This window comes from Scyliorhinus torazame, chromosome 6, assembly GCF_047496885.1.
Source record: "Scyliorhinus torazame isolate Kashiwa2021f chromosome 6, sScyTor2.1, whole genome shotgun sequence".
Classification (NCBI taxonomy): domain Eukaryota; kingdom Metazoa; phylum Chordata; class Chondrichthyes; order Carcharhiniformes; family Scyliorhinidae; genus Scyliorhinus; species Scyliorhinus torazame.
This window is the reverse complement of record NC_092712.1, coordinates 224,027,031-224,042,030: the sequence shown is the minus strand read 5'-3', so window position 1 is coordinate 224,042,030 and position 15,000 is coordinate 224,027,031. Positions and strand designations below refer to the sequence as shown.

General features: G+C 42.2%; 1 protein-coding gene across 1 annotated transcript in view; it reads left to right on the top strand.

Moving 5' to 3' along the window:
• The window catches only part of kdsr (3-ketodihydrosphingosine reductase), a 52,777-nt gene extending 43,662 nt beyond the window's left edge, over positions 1 to 9,115 (top strand). Inside the window, exon 10 of the mRNA XM_072509472.1 lies at positions 8,198 to 9,115. Within this exon, the coding sequence (XP_072365573.1) occupies positions 8,198 to 8,317 (120 nt within the window). The 3' untranslated portion in view covers positions 8,318 to 9,115. The remainder of the gene's footprint in view (positions 1 to 8,197) is intronic.
• The last annotated feature ends 5,885 nt before the right edge of the window (positions 9,116 to 15,000 follow it).

The following is a 15,000-nucleotide window of genomic DNA, read 5'->3' as shown; positions in this document are numbered from 1 at the left end:
TCCCTTAGTTTAAACGAAACTCATTGCAAAATTAAGTATACCAATCAAAAGCTTTTGCACATTATTTCCTGACATTGCCTTCTCATTCTATTAGGTTCACTTTTATCAATATTTTGCTGTGATACCATTAGATTAATTTAAACAGCAATAAGAACAGCTTGCAGTTATAGAGCACGGTTTTAGCATAGTCCCAAGTGCTTCAATTTACAAAAAGTTCTTTTTTGTAAGTATTCCTACGGGAGTGAAGTCAGAACAGCTTGAGAAAAGGCATGAAGGACAATATTCCTATATGCTTAAAAGCAAGAGCAAAAAATGTATAGAATTTGGAAATCTGAAATTAAAAATAGAAAATTCTGATAATGCTCAGGTCTGTCGGTATCTTTGGAGAGAGAAATAATTTCGATGGTGATAATAGCAAATTACTGCAGATGCTGGAATCTGAAACAAAAACAGAAAATACTGGACAATCTCAGCAGGTCTGACAGCATCTGTGGAGAGAAAAAGGAGCTAATGTTTCGCATCTGTTTACGGGTAGCACAAGTGGATAGCGCTGTGGCTTCACAGCGCCAGGGTCCCAGGTTCGATTCCCCGCTGGGTCACTGTCTGTGCGGAGTCTGCATGTTCTGCCCTGTCTGTGTGGGTTTCCTCCAGGTGCTCCGGTTTCCTCCCACAGTCTAAAGACGTGCAGGTTAGGTGGTTTGGCCATGATAATTTAAATTAAAAAAAATAGAGTGTTCCCAATTAATTTTTTCCAATTAAGGGGCAATTTAGCGTGGCCAATCCACCTAGCCTGCACATCTTTGGGTTGTGGGGGCGAAACCCACGCAAACACGGGGAGAATGTGCAAACTCCACGCGGACAGTGACCCAGAGCCGGGATCGAACCTGGGACCTCGGCGCCGTGAGGCTGCAGGGCTAACCCACTGCGCCACCGTGCTGCCCGTTGGCCATTATAAATTGCCTTTAGTGTCCAAAAAGGTTAGGAGGGGTTATTGGGTTATGGGGATAGGGTGAAAATGAGGGTTTAACTAGGTCGATGCAGACGCGATGGGCCGAAGGGCCTCCTTCTGCTTCTGCACTATATTCTATGTATGTATGTCTGGATGACTCTTTCTCAAAGCTTTGTCCTAAAAAATGAATGTAATGCTGAACATAGGAATTAGGAGCAGAAGTAGGCAATTTAGCTCTCCAAGCCTGCTCCGCCATTTAATCAGATTGTGACTGATCTCTTCCTCGTCTCAAATCCACCTCTCTACCTATTCCCCATATGCCTTTAACCCCTCTACCTATTCCCCATATGCCTTTAACCCGTTTGTTTTAATCAGAAGTATATCTATCTATCTCTTGGAATCTTTAATGATTCAGGCTCCACTGCACTATGGGACAGCAAGTTCCACAAATTCACCACTCACTGTGAAAGCTAGTTCCTCCTCATGTCAGTTTTAAATCTACCGCCTCTGGGCGGCAGTGGTGCAGTGGTTAGCACTGCTGTTTCACGGCGCTGAGGACCCGGGTTCAATCCCAGCCTTGGGTCATTGTCTGTGTGGAGTTTCACATTCTCGCCGTGTCTCCATGGTTCTCACCCTCGCAACCCAAAGATGTGCAGGGTAGGTGAACTGGCCACACTAAATTGACCCGAATGGGGAAAATAATAATTGGGTACTTTTACTTTTTAAAAATCTACCGCCTTTCAACCTAATATCTGTGATTTTCCCACAAGGGATAACATTTTCCCACAAGGGGTAACATTTGGTCTACGTTTACTTTATCAATCCCTTTTAGTATTTTATATACCTCAATCATATCTCCCCCTCGTTCTTCTAAACTTCCAGCGAGTATACATTTATACCCTAAATTTATATTAAAAGAGAACAGCCATGCACGAATACCTGCTCAATCTTTTGGCCATGGCTTAGGATTCATTTTTTTTTTTTGGTATGACCCAAGGGGTTGAAGATCTAAAATAAAAACCAGTTACTGCGGATGCTGAAATCTGGAAGAAAAACAGAAACTGCTGGACAATCTCAGCAGGTCTGACAGCATCTGTGTAGAGAGAACGGAGCTCCATTTTCGATTCTGGATAACTCATTGGTAAAGCTTCTGTGTCTCGTGTTTGAGCTTCTTCCACCTCCGAGTTATTGAGTTTGTTATTATCTTTGGTAAGAAAGATAGAGTACTTGGTACCACAACATTATACAGCAGAGCAAGGCAGTGGCGTAGTGGTAAAGTAACAGGACTAGTAATCCAGAGGCTCAGAACAACCATGGCAGTTGGTGGAATTCAATTTCAATTGATATATCTGGGATGAAAAGACTAGTCTCAATAATGTGTCATCTCTACCCACTTGATTCACAAATGCCATCTTTACCTGGTCCGGCAGGCCCACAGCCTTGTGGTTGACTCGTCAATGTGCTCTTAAGTGGCCACTCCATTCTATCAAACCACCACAGAGTCAAAAAGGAATGAAACCGGAGGACCACCTGGCATCAACCTAGGCACTAGAAATAACAATGGCAAATCCATCCCTATGACCTTGTAAAGTTGTCCTTACTGACCTCTGGGGGCTTGTGCCCAAGTTGGGAGAGCTGTCCCACAGACTAGTTCAACAACGTGTTTACCAAACCATACTCGAGCAAATGTCCCAGACCTCACCATTGCCCTTCATGGTGTCATGCGAGTGTCCCTTTTAAGAAAGGTGTTTGCCTTATCACATGGCTTCGGTGATGTCATTGTGTGGGTGGGGCTGGGCTGTGGCTGAGGTTTTTGGTTTCACTTAAAGTTTTTGACTGCTGTGGACTACCGAAAAAAGAGAAAGAAGTGTTTTGGCCTGTCTCTCTCTCATTTCATTTTAAATATCTGTTCTAGTAAAAAAAATCACCTTGGTGGTGGTTTTGGAGATATAATTGCAATTTCAATCTGCTGGGTGAAAACTGGATCAGAATCACAGGGACCAAGACAGTCTTAGTCAAGTGAGAATACAGTGTGCTGGGCCATGCCTTTTGAATAGGGGTTTTTGGTTTAGTGGATCTTGTTTTTAAATTGGAACAGTTAAGGGGGGATTTGTTAAGTGTTATGCATAGATTACTGTAGCCAGATGGTGTCTTTCTGTTTGTAATTGATAAAAAATCTTGCTGTGTGTTTATATAAATGTTAACTAAGTTCTTAGAATAAACCTTGTTTTAATTAAAATGTCTGGGAAGACTGATGAATCACACCTGAAGGAAAGGCTCTTGTGCTCATCCTAGCCAAATTCAACAAAAAAGTTTTATAGATCAGGTGAACTCCGTAATATGCTTTGGAGTTTCTATGTCCTGGCCTATAACTACGGATATATCCTGTCCTACACCATAATCAAATTTACTAGAGGTGGTGGCACAATACTATACAGTTAGAGAATCCTCAAAATTGACTCCAGGCCCCGTAAACTCTCCTGGTAAATGTGGGCAAGAAAACTTTCTGCTGATTAATACCTTGCTGCCCTCCCAGCTCAGCTAATGAAACCCCTCCATGTAAAACACCACTTAGAGAAAGCACTAAGGGCAGCAAGGACACAGAATGTATTCTGGGTGGGGGACTTCAATGTTCATCATCAAGAGTGGTGGCACGGTAGCACCACTACTGACTGAGCTGGGCGTATCCTTTTTTTTTTTCCAATTGAGGGGCAATTTATGTGACCAATCCACCCCCCCTGCCCATCTTGGATTGTGGGGGTGAGACCTGCGCAGACACTGGGAGTTTGTGCAAACTCCACTCGGTCAGTGACCCATGGCCGTGATCGACCCCATACAAAAGGTGAAGTCACATGGGATCAGGGGTGAGCTGGCAAGATGGATACAGAACTGGCTAGGTCATAGAAGGCAGAGAGTAGCAATGGAAGGGTGCTTTTCTGATTGAGGTCTACAAAATTATATGGGGCATAGTTAGAGTTTTTTTCCCAGGGTAGAGGGATCAATTACTAGGGGGCATAGGTTTAAGCTACGAGGGGCAAGGTTTGGAGGAGATGTATGAAGCAAGTTTTTTACACAGAGGGCAGTGGGTGCCTGGAACTTGTTGCCGGAGGAGGTGGTGGAAGCAGGGATGATAGTGACGTTTAAGGGGCATCTTGACAAAAACATGAATAGAGGGATACGGACTCCAGAGGTGCAGAAGATTTTAGTTTAGACAGGCAGCATGTTCGGCACAGGCTTGGAGGGCCGACGGGCCTGTTCCTGTGCTGTACTTTTCTTTGTTTGTTCTTTGTTCTCTGCACCGTGAGGCTGTAGTGCTAACGACTGCGCCACCAAGCTGCCCCTGAGCTGGTCATATCCCGAAGGACATAGCTGGTAAACTGGCTCTTCGGCACATGGTGAGGGAACCAATAGAGGGTGAAACCTGTTTGACATCATCCTCACCAATCTACCTTGTTGCAGATTCATCTGTCCATTACCCCATTGATAGGAGTGGTCACTGCACACCCCTTATGGAGACAACGTCCTGTCATCACAATGAGTATACCTTCTGTGTGGCACTACCACTGCGCTTTGAACAGGTCTAGCAACTCTAATCTGGCCATCCATGCAGGTTGTGGACCATCAGCAGCAGTATAATTTTACTCCACCGCAATTTTTTTTTTAAAATTATAAAGTTAGAGTACCCAATTATTTTTTTCCAATTAAGGGGCAATTTAGCGTGGCCAATCCACCTAACCTGCACATCTTTGGGTTGTGGGGGTGAAACCCACGCAAACACGGGGAGAATGTGCAAACTCCACACAGACAGTGACCCAGGGCCGGGTTCGAGCCCGGGTCCTCAGCGCCGCAGTCCCAGTGCTATCCACTGTGCCACATGCCGCCCTTGCTCCACCGCAATATGTAATCTCATGGCCTGGTATATCCCCCACTCTACCGTTACCATCAAGCCAGTGGATCAACCCTGGTTCAATGAAAAGTGCACGAGGGCATGCCAGAGGCAGCCCTAGGCATATGTAAAAATGAGGTGTCAATCTCGATGAAGTTTCGGGCTGCTTGCCTGCCAAACAGCCAAAGCAACATTTGATAAGTGCTAAGCTATCTAACCACCAACAGATTAGATGTAAGCTCTACAGTCCTGCTATGAATTGTGGTGGAGAATTAAACAACAAACTGAAGGATGTGACTCCACAAATACCCTCAATTGATGGTGGAACCCAGCATTTCAGTGCAAAAAATAAGGCATTTGCCACCATCTTCAGCCATAAATGCTGAGTGGATGATCTATCTCTGCTTCCACCTGAGGTCCCTCCCCAGCATTGCATGCCAGTCTTCAGCCAATTTGATTCACTACAAATAAACACACCATTGAATACTGCAAATGTTTTGGGTCCTGACAACATTGCGGCAACAAAACTGAAGACTTATTGTGCTCCAGAGTTAGCCGAGACCCTGGCCAAGCTGTTTAGTACAGCTACAGCACGGGCATCTGCCAAAGTATGTCATGTCCAGAAAAATCTGGACAAACCTAACCTGGCCAATTACCACAGTATCCGTCTACTCCAGATCATCCACAAGGTGATGGAAGGGCCCGTTGACTGCTAGCAAGCAACGCACACATCATTAAACTGCCCACTTGCTCAGTTTGGGTTTTGCCAGGGCCACTCGGCTCATGACTTCATTACAGCCTTGGTCCAAATATGGGTGAACGATCTGAACTTAGTGAGAGTGATTTCAGTCAACATTAATATAGCATTTGACTGAATGTCGCTTCATGGAGCCCCAGCAAAACTGGTGTTGATGGGAAGGTGAGAAAGCTCTACACTGGTTGGAGTCATACTTGGTACAAAGGAAGGTGGCTGTTGGAGGCCAATCACCTCAGTCCCATGAAACCACTGCAGGAGTTCCTCAGGAATGCCCTAGCCCAGCCATCTTCAGCTGCTTCATCAGTGACCTTCCTTCCATCATCAGGTTAGATGTGAGGATGTTCACTGAGGAATCCATAAATGTTCAGAACTATTTATGACTCCTCGGATAAAGAAACGGTCCTGGTCCATATGCAGCAGAACTTGGACAACATTCAACCTTCGACTGACAAATGGCAAGTGCCAGCAATGATTATCTCCAGCAAGAGAGAATCTAACCATCTCCCCATGACATGCAGTGATATGATCACTGAATCCCCCACTATCCCCTGAGGGTTACCATTGATCAGAAACTTTACATATAAATACTATGGCTACAAGTGCAGCTTAGAGGCAGGAAATTCTGCAGCAAATAACGCACCTGACTTTCTAAAGTCTGTCCACCATTTACAAGGCAGACGTCAGGAGTGTGATAGGATAAGTGCAGCTACAAAAACACTTCCAGGACCAAGCAGTTTTCGCAATTGACCCCCAACCCACCACCTTAAACATTCACTTCCCCCACCACCACCAACACACTGTGGCAGCAGTATGTATCATCTACAGGTTACACTGCAGCAACTCTCCATGGTTCCTTCGACAGCCCCTTGCAAACCCAAGACCTCTACCACCCAAAGGTCAAGGGCAGCGGATGCATTGGAACATCACTACCTGCAGTTCCTCTCTGAGCCAGCGCTGTTCCTTTTATTGGGTCAAAATCCTACAACTGCTTTCCTGTCAACACTGGTATACCTACAGCACATGGACTACAGCGCTTCAAGAAGACAGCTCACCACTATCTTCTCGAGGGCAATTGGGGATGAGCAATGACTGCTGGCCTAGCCTGTGATACCTGCATCCCATGAACAATTTTAAAAAGCACTTACATTTGTGTCCTCTGCTTACTATGTTCCGAACCTGCCATACCTTTGCCTCTGTTGGAGATATTTTATTATTTATGATCTGCTTTAGTTTGATGGAAGGTTGCACAGCATACGACTGTACATTTGGAAACCATTTTAAAATGGCTGAGGAAGATTGCAAAGATAGTTACGATTCAAATATTTTAAAGGGACATCATCTGTGTGAACTTATGTTGTTATTCTGGCTGGTTGGGATGCGTTCATTTTGAGATGAACCACTATTCCCAAACTGTTTTGAAGATGTTTACAGATGGGTGGCACATTGGTACAGTGGTTAGCACTGCTGCCTCATTGCGCCGAGGACCTGGGGTCAATCCAGGCGCCTGGTCACTGTCCATGTGGAGTTTGTACATTCTCTCCTTGTCTGCGTGGGTTTCACCCCCACAGCCCCGATGTGCAGGGTAGGTGGATTGGCCATGCTAAAGTTGCCCCTTAATTGGAAAAAAAACCAAGATGTTGACAGATTATGAATGCAAGGCCAAGGGCCTCCTATACCAGTGATCCCTTGAGACAATCCTAAATGGAAATAGAAAGCAATTTATTAAAACTGAGCCTCTGTCATAATTATGGAGTCGATAATTTTGTGGTCCCCCCCCCCCCCCCCCCCACACACACACACACACACACACACACACACACACACAAAGGGGAAAGCAGCCTCTGGCCATCTGGAATTATGGCAATTTTACTTTATTTAGGCACTTTTCCCAGGGGTTGTCCCGGTGCCTGTGGTGATGGTGAAGGGTGTGTATCCTGAACCTAATTTAGTGCTCCTTCCAGCTACTTCCCCAATGGTAAGGGTAAGGGAGCTGGCTATTGACAGCTGATTTCCATCTTTTGAGATGAAGGTGCCATGTGATCCAATTATAGCACAAGGGCATAAGAAATAGAACAGAAATAGTCCATATGACCTGCTCTGTCATCCAATACGATTGCAGCTAAACCTCGACGTAAGTTCCACTTTCCTGTCCTATCCCCATATCTTTTAACGCTCTTGGTGTCCAAAATCTATTGATCTCAGTTAGTATTTTCAAAACTGAACATCCGCTGTAGCAGTGTTCTCCTTCACTTAATCAGCAGTTTATATCTCATTCCAGTTCTTGATCTGTATGCTGGCAAATTAACTTTGGCTAATTTACAGGCAGTGTGCCTCTTTTACATTTTTGTCCTTCAGTTTGAATGGTATTTTTAATGTTTGGCTTAAGAATCTTCCTGGGAAACTGAACCTTTTTAATAAACAATTGAAGAGTGCTAATAGTCAAATGGATGCAGATGTAATGTTGCAGACCATTCAGTGTAATGTGACTGCAACCAAGAGTTTAATTTAAGGGGATGAAATTGAATTCTTCACGTATTGCCTTGTATTAACCAACCTTTCTGTTCCTTTCAGCATTGACTAAATGATGGATGTATTTTTTTTCTAGATTGTTACTATGGGCCTTTTCCGCACAATTGCTCTGTTTTACCTGGGAAGCTTTGACAGCATTGTTCGCCGCTGTATGATGCAGCAAGAAAAGTGTATCGGCTTGGAAAAGAAGGATTAGCCTCAATTTGTTTTTGGAGGCTGAGGACCAGACTTTGCAAGATGAATGTTTGAAGGATATGTTTCGGTGAACAATTCCATTATTTCTTGCCCCTCCACTCCATCTCTGTGACACCAAATCATCTTGAGTCGGAGTGGGGGTCAGCTGGGTGACGGGAAGAGAAGACCACACAATGGGAGTTAATGGTATAATATTAGCAGTATGAAGCTGATGTCTTGAATGGAAATTGCAATGTAATTTATAAGCAGCATTGATTGGCGGGGGTACATGTGAAAGGCTACATATAAAAGCATCTATTTTTTTTAATGTGTTGTGCTGCCACTATTTTTGTAATTAGTCGACTTTCTCTCCTCCTCCCACCTAAAATTAAATTGGAAAATTCTGCTTCACTTGATTAATGTTTGCCTGTTTCCTTTGTTGATTCATCACTATCGGCAACGGAAATGTTATTTTAACCTTTTGGTCCTGTAATTTGTTTTTCTAGCTTTGATTGGCTGTGCCATCATTTAAAATTGAATCCCCTTGAATGTTTTGAAGGCCTCAGGGGTATGTGCTTGTGTAACAGAGGTTGACCAAATGTTCTATAGGATAGTTGCTAACCATTCAAGTGTGACCCCCAATGTTGTATTTGCTGAATACCTTAATCAAAACACATTTCTAAAGTTTTGAGTAGGTTCATCACCCTTTCGCACTAGCTGGGAAACATTTCAATTCATTCGAGTTTGCAGTTAAAGTTCTGTGAATTATTGTTGAAACCTGAGGTACGTAAACCATTGAATAAAATACTTTGTATTGCAACTACTGTTTCTCTGAAATAGCTAAATTATACCATGATACATCACTGAATAATTTTTTTTTAGACTTATTTGCATTTGTGTTGACCAATAGTTTCTGCAGCTTCATAATCTAATGTTCCCAATTTCTGATATTTTCTGCATAAATCTATCATCTCTTTCTGTAGCAGTCTTGTTAATCCACAAAAAGCTGATGTAAAAATAGGTAATACTGTAATTTATGCATTGAAAGAACTTGCATTTACAAAGCACTTGTCACATCACCTCTGGACATGACCCCAACATTCCAGTCACTTGCCATTTCAACTGAACAGCATGTTCTCATTTGAAATCTTCTGGGCTCAACATGGAGTTCAACAACAATTGAGCCCCCACCTTTGTTTGTTTATTGCGCTCCCCTTGGCTTATCCTAACACAACACCCACACCTGCCCACATGATCACTTGTTCTCTCTTGCCCCCCCCCCCTCCCGGTTCAGTTTTGCTCCTACTGAGCTCTGACCTTTGTTCTTCTATTAGCACATTCTTCTGTCTTACCTTTTGCGACTATTCGCAGTCCTCAATGGCACCATTAACATGCCCTTTTGTCTTATAGTAAGAAGTCTTACAACACCAGGTTAAAGTCCAATAGGTTTATTTAGAATCACTAGCTTTCTGAGCGCAGCTCCTTCAACAGGTGGCTCACCTGATGAAGGAGCTACGCACTGAAAGCTAGTGATTCCAAATAAACCTTTTGGACTTTAACCTGGTTTTGTAAGACTTCTTACTGTGCCCACCCTAGTCCAACGCCGGAATCTCCAAATCATGACTTTAGTCTTTTGTCCATGACACCTTTGTCAATCTCCTTTGCCCTGGCCTATTCCTGTCCTTCCGTTCTTCCCCACGTCCTCCACCCAGCTCTGTAGCAGTCATATGGACTCATATGTTAACTGTTTCTCTCCCCACAGATGCTGCCAGACCTACTGAGTTCATCCATCATTTTCTGTTTTTATTTCCGATTTCCAGCATCCGCGGTGTTTTGCTTTTATTAGCTACTTCAAAAATATACTCACTATTGTAATGTATGGAAATGTTGCAGAAAATTTCTGCATAGAAAGGTCCCACAAATGTTGGGATAAATGACCAGGTTTCCTGTTGACAATGTTGGCTGAGGGCAAAGTGCCCTTTTGTTTTGGAGTGTGTTTGGATTTGTTTAAATGGGCAGCCTCTTTAATTTATTTTGTGCAGCCACACATGTAAAGTAGCTTAGTTGCTCGACTTTGAGTGAGCATTGTTTGGAGGTTAAATAATATGCAGATACCTGGAAGAGCTACCCTGCTCTTCAAATGATGCTATTAGACATTTTGCAACTACAAGAGGGGGTCTTGGAGCCTTGGCTTAACGTCTGATCTGAAAGATGGCAGCTTCAACAGTACAGTAGTACTGCACTTGAGTGTCAGTCTTGATATGTATACAGGTCTTTACAGTGGGAACACATAACCCTGTGGTTGGTGAGGTTGAAGGCTGATACCATAAAGTGATTATCAAAGAAGATATATATTGTAAATTGAAGACTTTTTTTTAAGCTACAACATGTCCCCTTATTTATTTGAAAGTTGAGTTTTCATGACCTGGCACAGGTTTTCAGATTGGAGTTCAAGTGATCACGGGGTAGTCCCTGAGATTATCAAAATTCTGTGGTGGGCTAAACAGCTGGCTTGTAATGCAGAACAAGGCCAGCAATGCGGGTTCAATTCCTGTACAGGCCTCTCTGAACAGGCGCCGGAATGTGGTGACTTGGGGCCTTTCACAGTAACTTCATTGACGCCTGCTCATGACAATAAGTTATTATTATTATTGATTGACAGTGACATTTACTTATGTTCCAATAATTTTGAAAACAAATCTGCATGGTTTTCCTTTTATGAAGGGGGCATTAGGGCAGAGGGCTCAAGAGTTTTGGTTCGTTGTAGACGCTCCACATATTGGAATAGCATTGTTCAGGAATACAACTTGAATTTCTGTAGCAAAACCCTACTTTTAGCTTTTACTATCTTACAATTGGTGAGATGTATTTATTGTTTTTAGTTGATCAGAAATGAAGTAGGAGGGCGGCACGGCACAGTGGTTAGCACTACTGACTCATGGCATCGAGCACCCAAGATCGTCCCGGCCCTGGGTCACTGTGCAATGTGCCTGTGTCAATATTTACTCCCCGTGTTTGCGTGGGTCACACCCCCACAGCCCAAAGATGTGCAGGTTAGGTAGATTGGCCACTATAATTGCCCCTTAATTGGAAAAAGAGAATTGGGTACTCCAAATTTTTTTTTGAAAGCAATGAAGACGGAGCTTGGACAGCATAACCATAATGCTCAATGTTTGTGGACTGTACCTTTTATAAAAACAAAATCTTTTTGTTTCATGGAATGTTCTTTTTAGTGCTCCAGCACGATGATGCAATGTCCAAGTGATAGCTTGATTGCACAAATGTTTGCATATTTTCTTGCAGTAGGACCAAACAATAGTGGTTAATTTTACAATCCTATTTTTCACTATCTACCTATGTAGTGCATGAGTTAGCTCCACGATTTATAGATGATGATGGGAAAGGAGGTACAAACAGAAAGTATTATGGAAGGTTGCTATTAATTTAGATGCCATATTTTTCTTTGAGGTAACGAGCAAAAGAGAACACAGAATGCAATGTTTTTTTTCTGGTAGTGTAATAGTCCCGAAACCCACTCACCTTTATACAGTGCTGTCTTGTCTCCTACCTTTTTTTTTAGAAAAGGGAAAAACCACTAATATCTAATTAGCTCTACTGTTCTCAGTTATATATCTGCCACCTTGGAATTTGATTCCCTGTAAATTGCACACTGTAGGCTAATGCTCAAAATCTAACTCTGTTTGTACATGTTCATGAACATGTTTACTTTAGCTGCAGCTGAAGAACATAAAGTGACAAAATTAAATGGGATGTAGGATCCATTAGAAAGCCCTGAGGGGCTTCTGTGTTATAGAATCAAGCCGAATACTTTCAATAATTTGCTTGAGAAGATTCTATTTTTTTTAAGTTATCTTTTTGATAACAGGTGGTTGGTAAATATTTTATTTCTCCTGCTGCAATTATATTTTCCTGGGCAGTTGTGGTTTGTTTTATATTTTCTGATGGAGCGCGCAACTTGATATCCACTATGCTGTTTCACAGCACTCGATATGTTGTCCAATTCAGTAACTGGTGATCTGGATAATTATTTTTCTGATTCCACCATTTCATCTGGGGCTGCGATTTAAGTTCTTATCGAACTGTAGTTGAAATGTGTATATACCTCAATTTTACATCGGAATGTTGCATTCAGTGAAACCTTTTAAAATGACCTTATTTAGATCGTAATGGGATGTTTCCTTTGTGCAATTTTCTTTGAGTTCTAATACCTTGCTTTAGGCATTCCTTAGACCACCACCACTGGCATTTAATGGAGAGTTGCTTAGCTAATTGATCTCTGGTTGTGCCATAAGTACAGTTTTTTGGTATCCAACAAGCCTGATATTTTGTGGGGTGTGAGATATCTTCCCCTCGGAATCCCTACAGTGCAGAAGGAGGCCATTTGGCCCAGCGGCCAAAGCACTAACCCTCTGACAGAGCACCCTAACTAGGCCCACACCCCACCCTATCCCCTGAACCCAGGAACCCCACCTAACCCAAGGGACAATTTAGCATGGCCAGTCCACCTAATCTGTACATTTTTGGAGTGTGGGAGGAAACCCACGCAGACACGGGGAGAGCGTACAAACTCCACACAGACGGTCACCCAAGACTGGAATTGAATCCGGGTCCCTGGCACTGTGAACCAGGAGTGCTAGTCACTGTGCCACCATGCCGGCCATATAGCTTCATGGAGTAAACTATAATTGATTGGGCGAAGTTTATTGAAGCTATAATCAGTAACGAACTGCATGAGCTTGGAAATCCTTAATGAATGCTGAAGATGGCTAAGAAACCAGCCAATTCGCCTATTAAGTTTATGCCAATGTTTTTCTCCACATGAACTACCTAATCAAATTCTATTTCTGATTGTTCCAAATTCCTTTTATTAAACCTTTTTTCAAACAAATAATTATTTTTGTAAAAAAAAACTTGCTTCAACAGCAGGTCGTGGCTGAAAATTCCACCTTCTAACTGCTCATTTATTATGATTTTAAATAAGTACCTTTTTGTGCTGTCTTTCTGGGCAGTAGAAACATTGGCTATCTCCTTATCCTTAACCTTGTCAATCCGATCACCTCTTAATTGTCTCAACTCTGTTGAAGCGGGAGGGGGCAGAGAGCAACTTCTGAAATCTTTCTTCATTCCTTAACTGCTTAAAATCAAGCATCAACTTCCGGCAATCGCGCATTATACTGATATCTTGATGAGCAACTTGGCATTAAATATGTAGACTGACAAAGTTGCTGTAGTGTTCTGATGCTTTTAGTGGATATCAGGTTAAGTTAGAGCTCGGCCATTCTGGTGGAAGTGCATTTTAATGGTGTGATTTTTAATTACTGCCAAACAACTTCTCGGGTACTGAAAATGAGATTTTACATATGTGGAGTCTCATTCCTTCATATTTAAACTATTTTTGGAGATTAAAAAGTTTTTTTTGTATTGCTGAATCCCATTTTTCTAACCTTCGCTTTCACTTTTACCGATTTTACATTTAATTAAATATTCGGACGCGTCCTGGTTCAGACTCTGAACTCTTAATGAAACATAAATCATGGGAGATGCACAATTGTATGCACTTCACACACGTCCCTGATCCACTGCAAAATATTCTGGGGTAAAGTGACTCTCATTAGTTAATTCTCACATAAAGTCCCTTAGAAATGTTTGTGGCAGGTGAAGTGAATGGCTGGTGCTATTTGTTCACTACTAACAGGAAAATCCAAATCTATATGTAAGTTCAAGATATCTAGTTGGCTCTAGAGAATGGAACTTTTAAGCAACCAATAACATTAAATACTTATAAAAACTGGAATCTGAAACCAAAGAAAAAATGCTGGAAAATCTCAGCAGGTCTGGCAGCATCTGTAGGGAGTGAAAAGAGCTAATGTTTCGAGTCCAAATTACCCTTTGTCAAAGCTCTGCTTTGACAGCGGAGCTTTGACAAAGGGTCATCGGGATCTGAAACATTAGCTCTTTTCTCTCCCTACAGATGCTTCCAGACCTGCTGAGATTTTCCAGCATTTTCTCTTTAGTTTTACATTAAATACTTAGTCAGATATAGCACATGCAGAGTAAAACTCTAATTTAATTTTGAGCTTACTGCCTCCCACACCAGCTATTCTGTGGGTTTTGGGTGAGAATGTCGATTAGTGATTGTTTTCTTTTGTAGGCTGATGCATATTAAGAATTACAGTTAGACTACCCATGCTAAATTTGCCAGACACTTGTAGCCACTTACAGAAGAGGCTAACATTTAATTGCCCCAGTCCTAATGCGATTATGTTGAAGTAAATTTGTAGACTATATTGGTCCTCAGAAACCTACATGTGTCTAATTCATTAAGCAGTTGACCTTGAAATTTAGCACCCGATATGCTTTCCAAATTGAATTAATTTTAAGTCTTTAAGGAAAATGTATGCTATTTTTGGTTGCTGTAAATCTTTCACTTATACTTAAAATTCCACTTTGCTTCATCACTTACAATTTACATCATCCAATACCTGGTTTAAAAAATAAAAGCGACCGTCGACCTGTCTGATAAAGCATTGGCTCACTACATAGAAGATAAAATCAACTCTGGAAAAAATTAATGGGATCATTGACGAACCTTTCAAACATAATCCCAGAATTTGCTGGAGAGGGACACCTTGTAGCATGTCCTGTTTATTTCTTGCACATTTAGAGGTTAAAGACTTTGTCCAC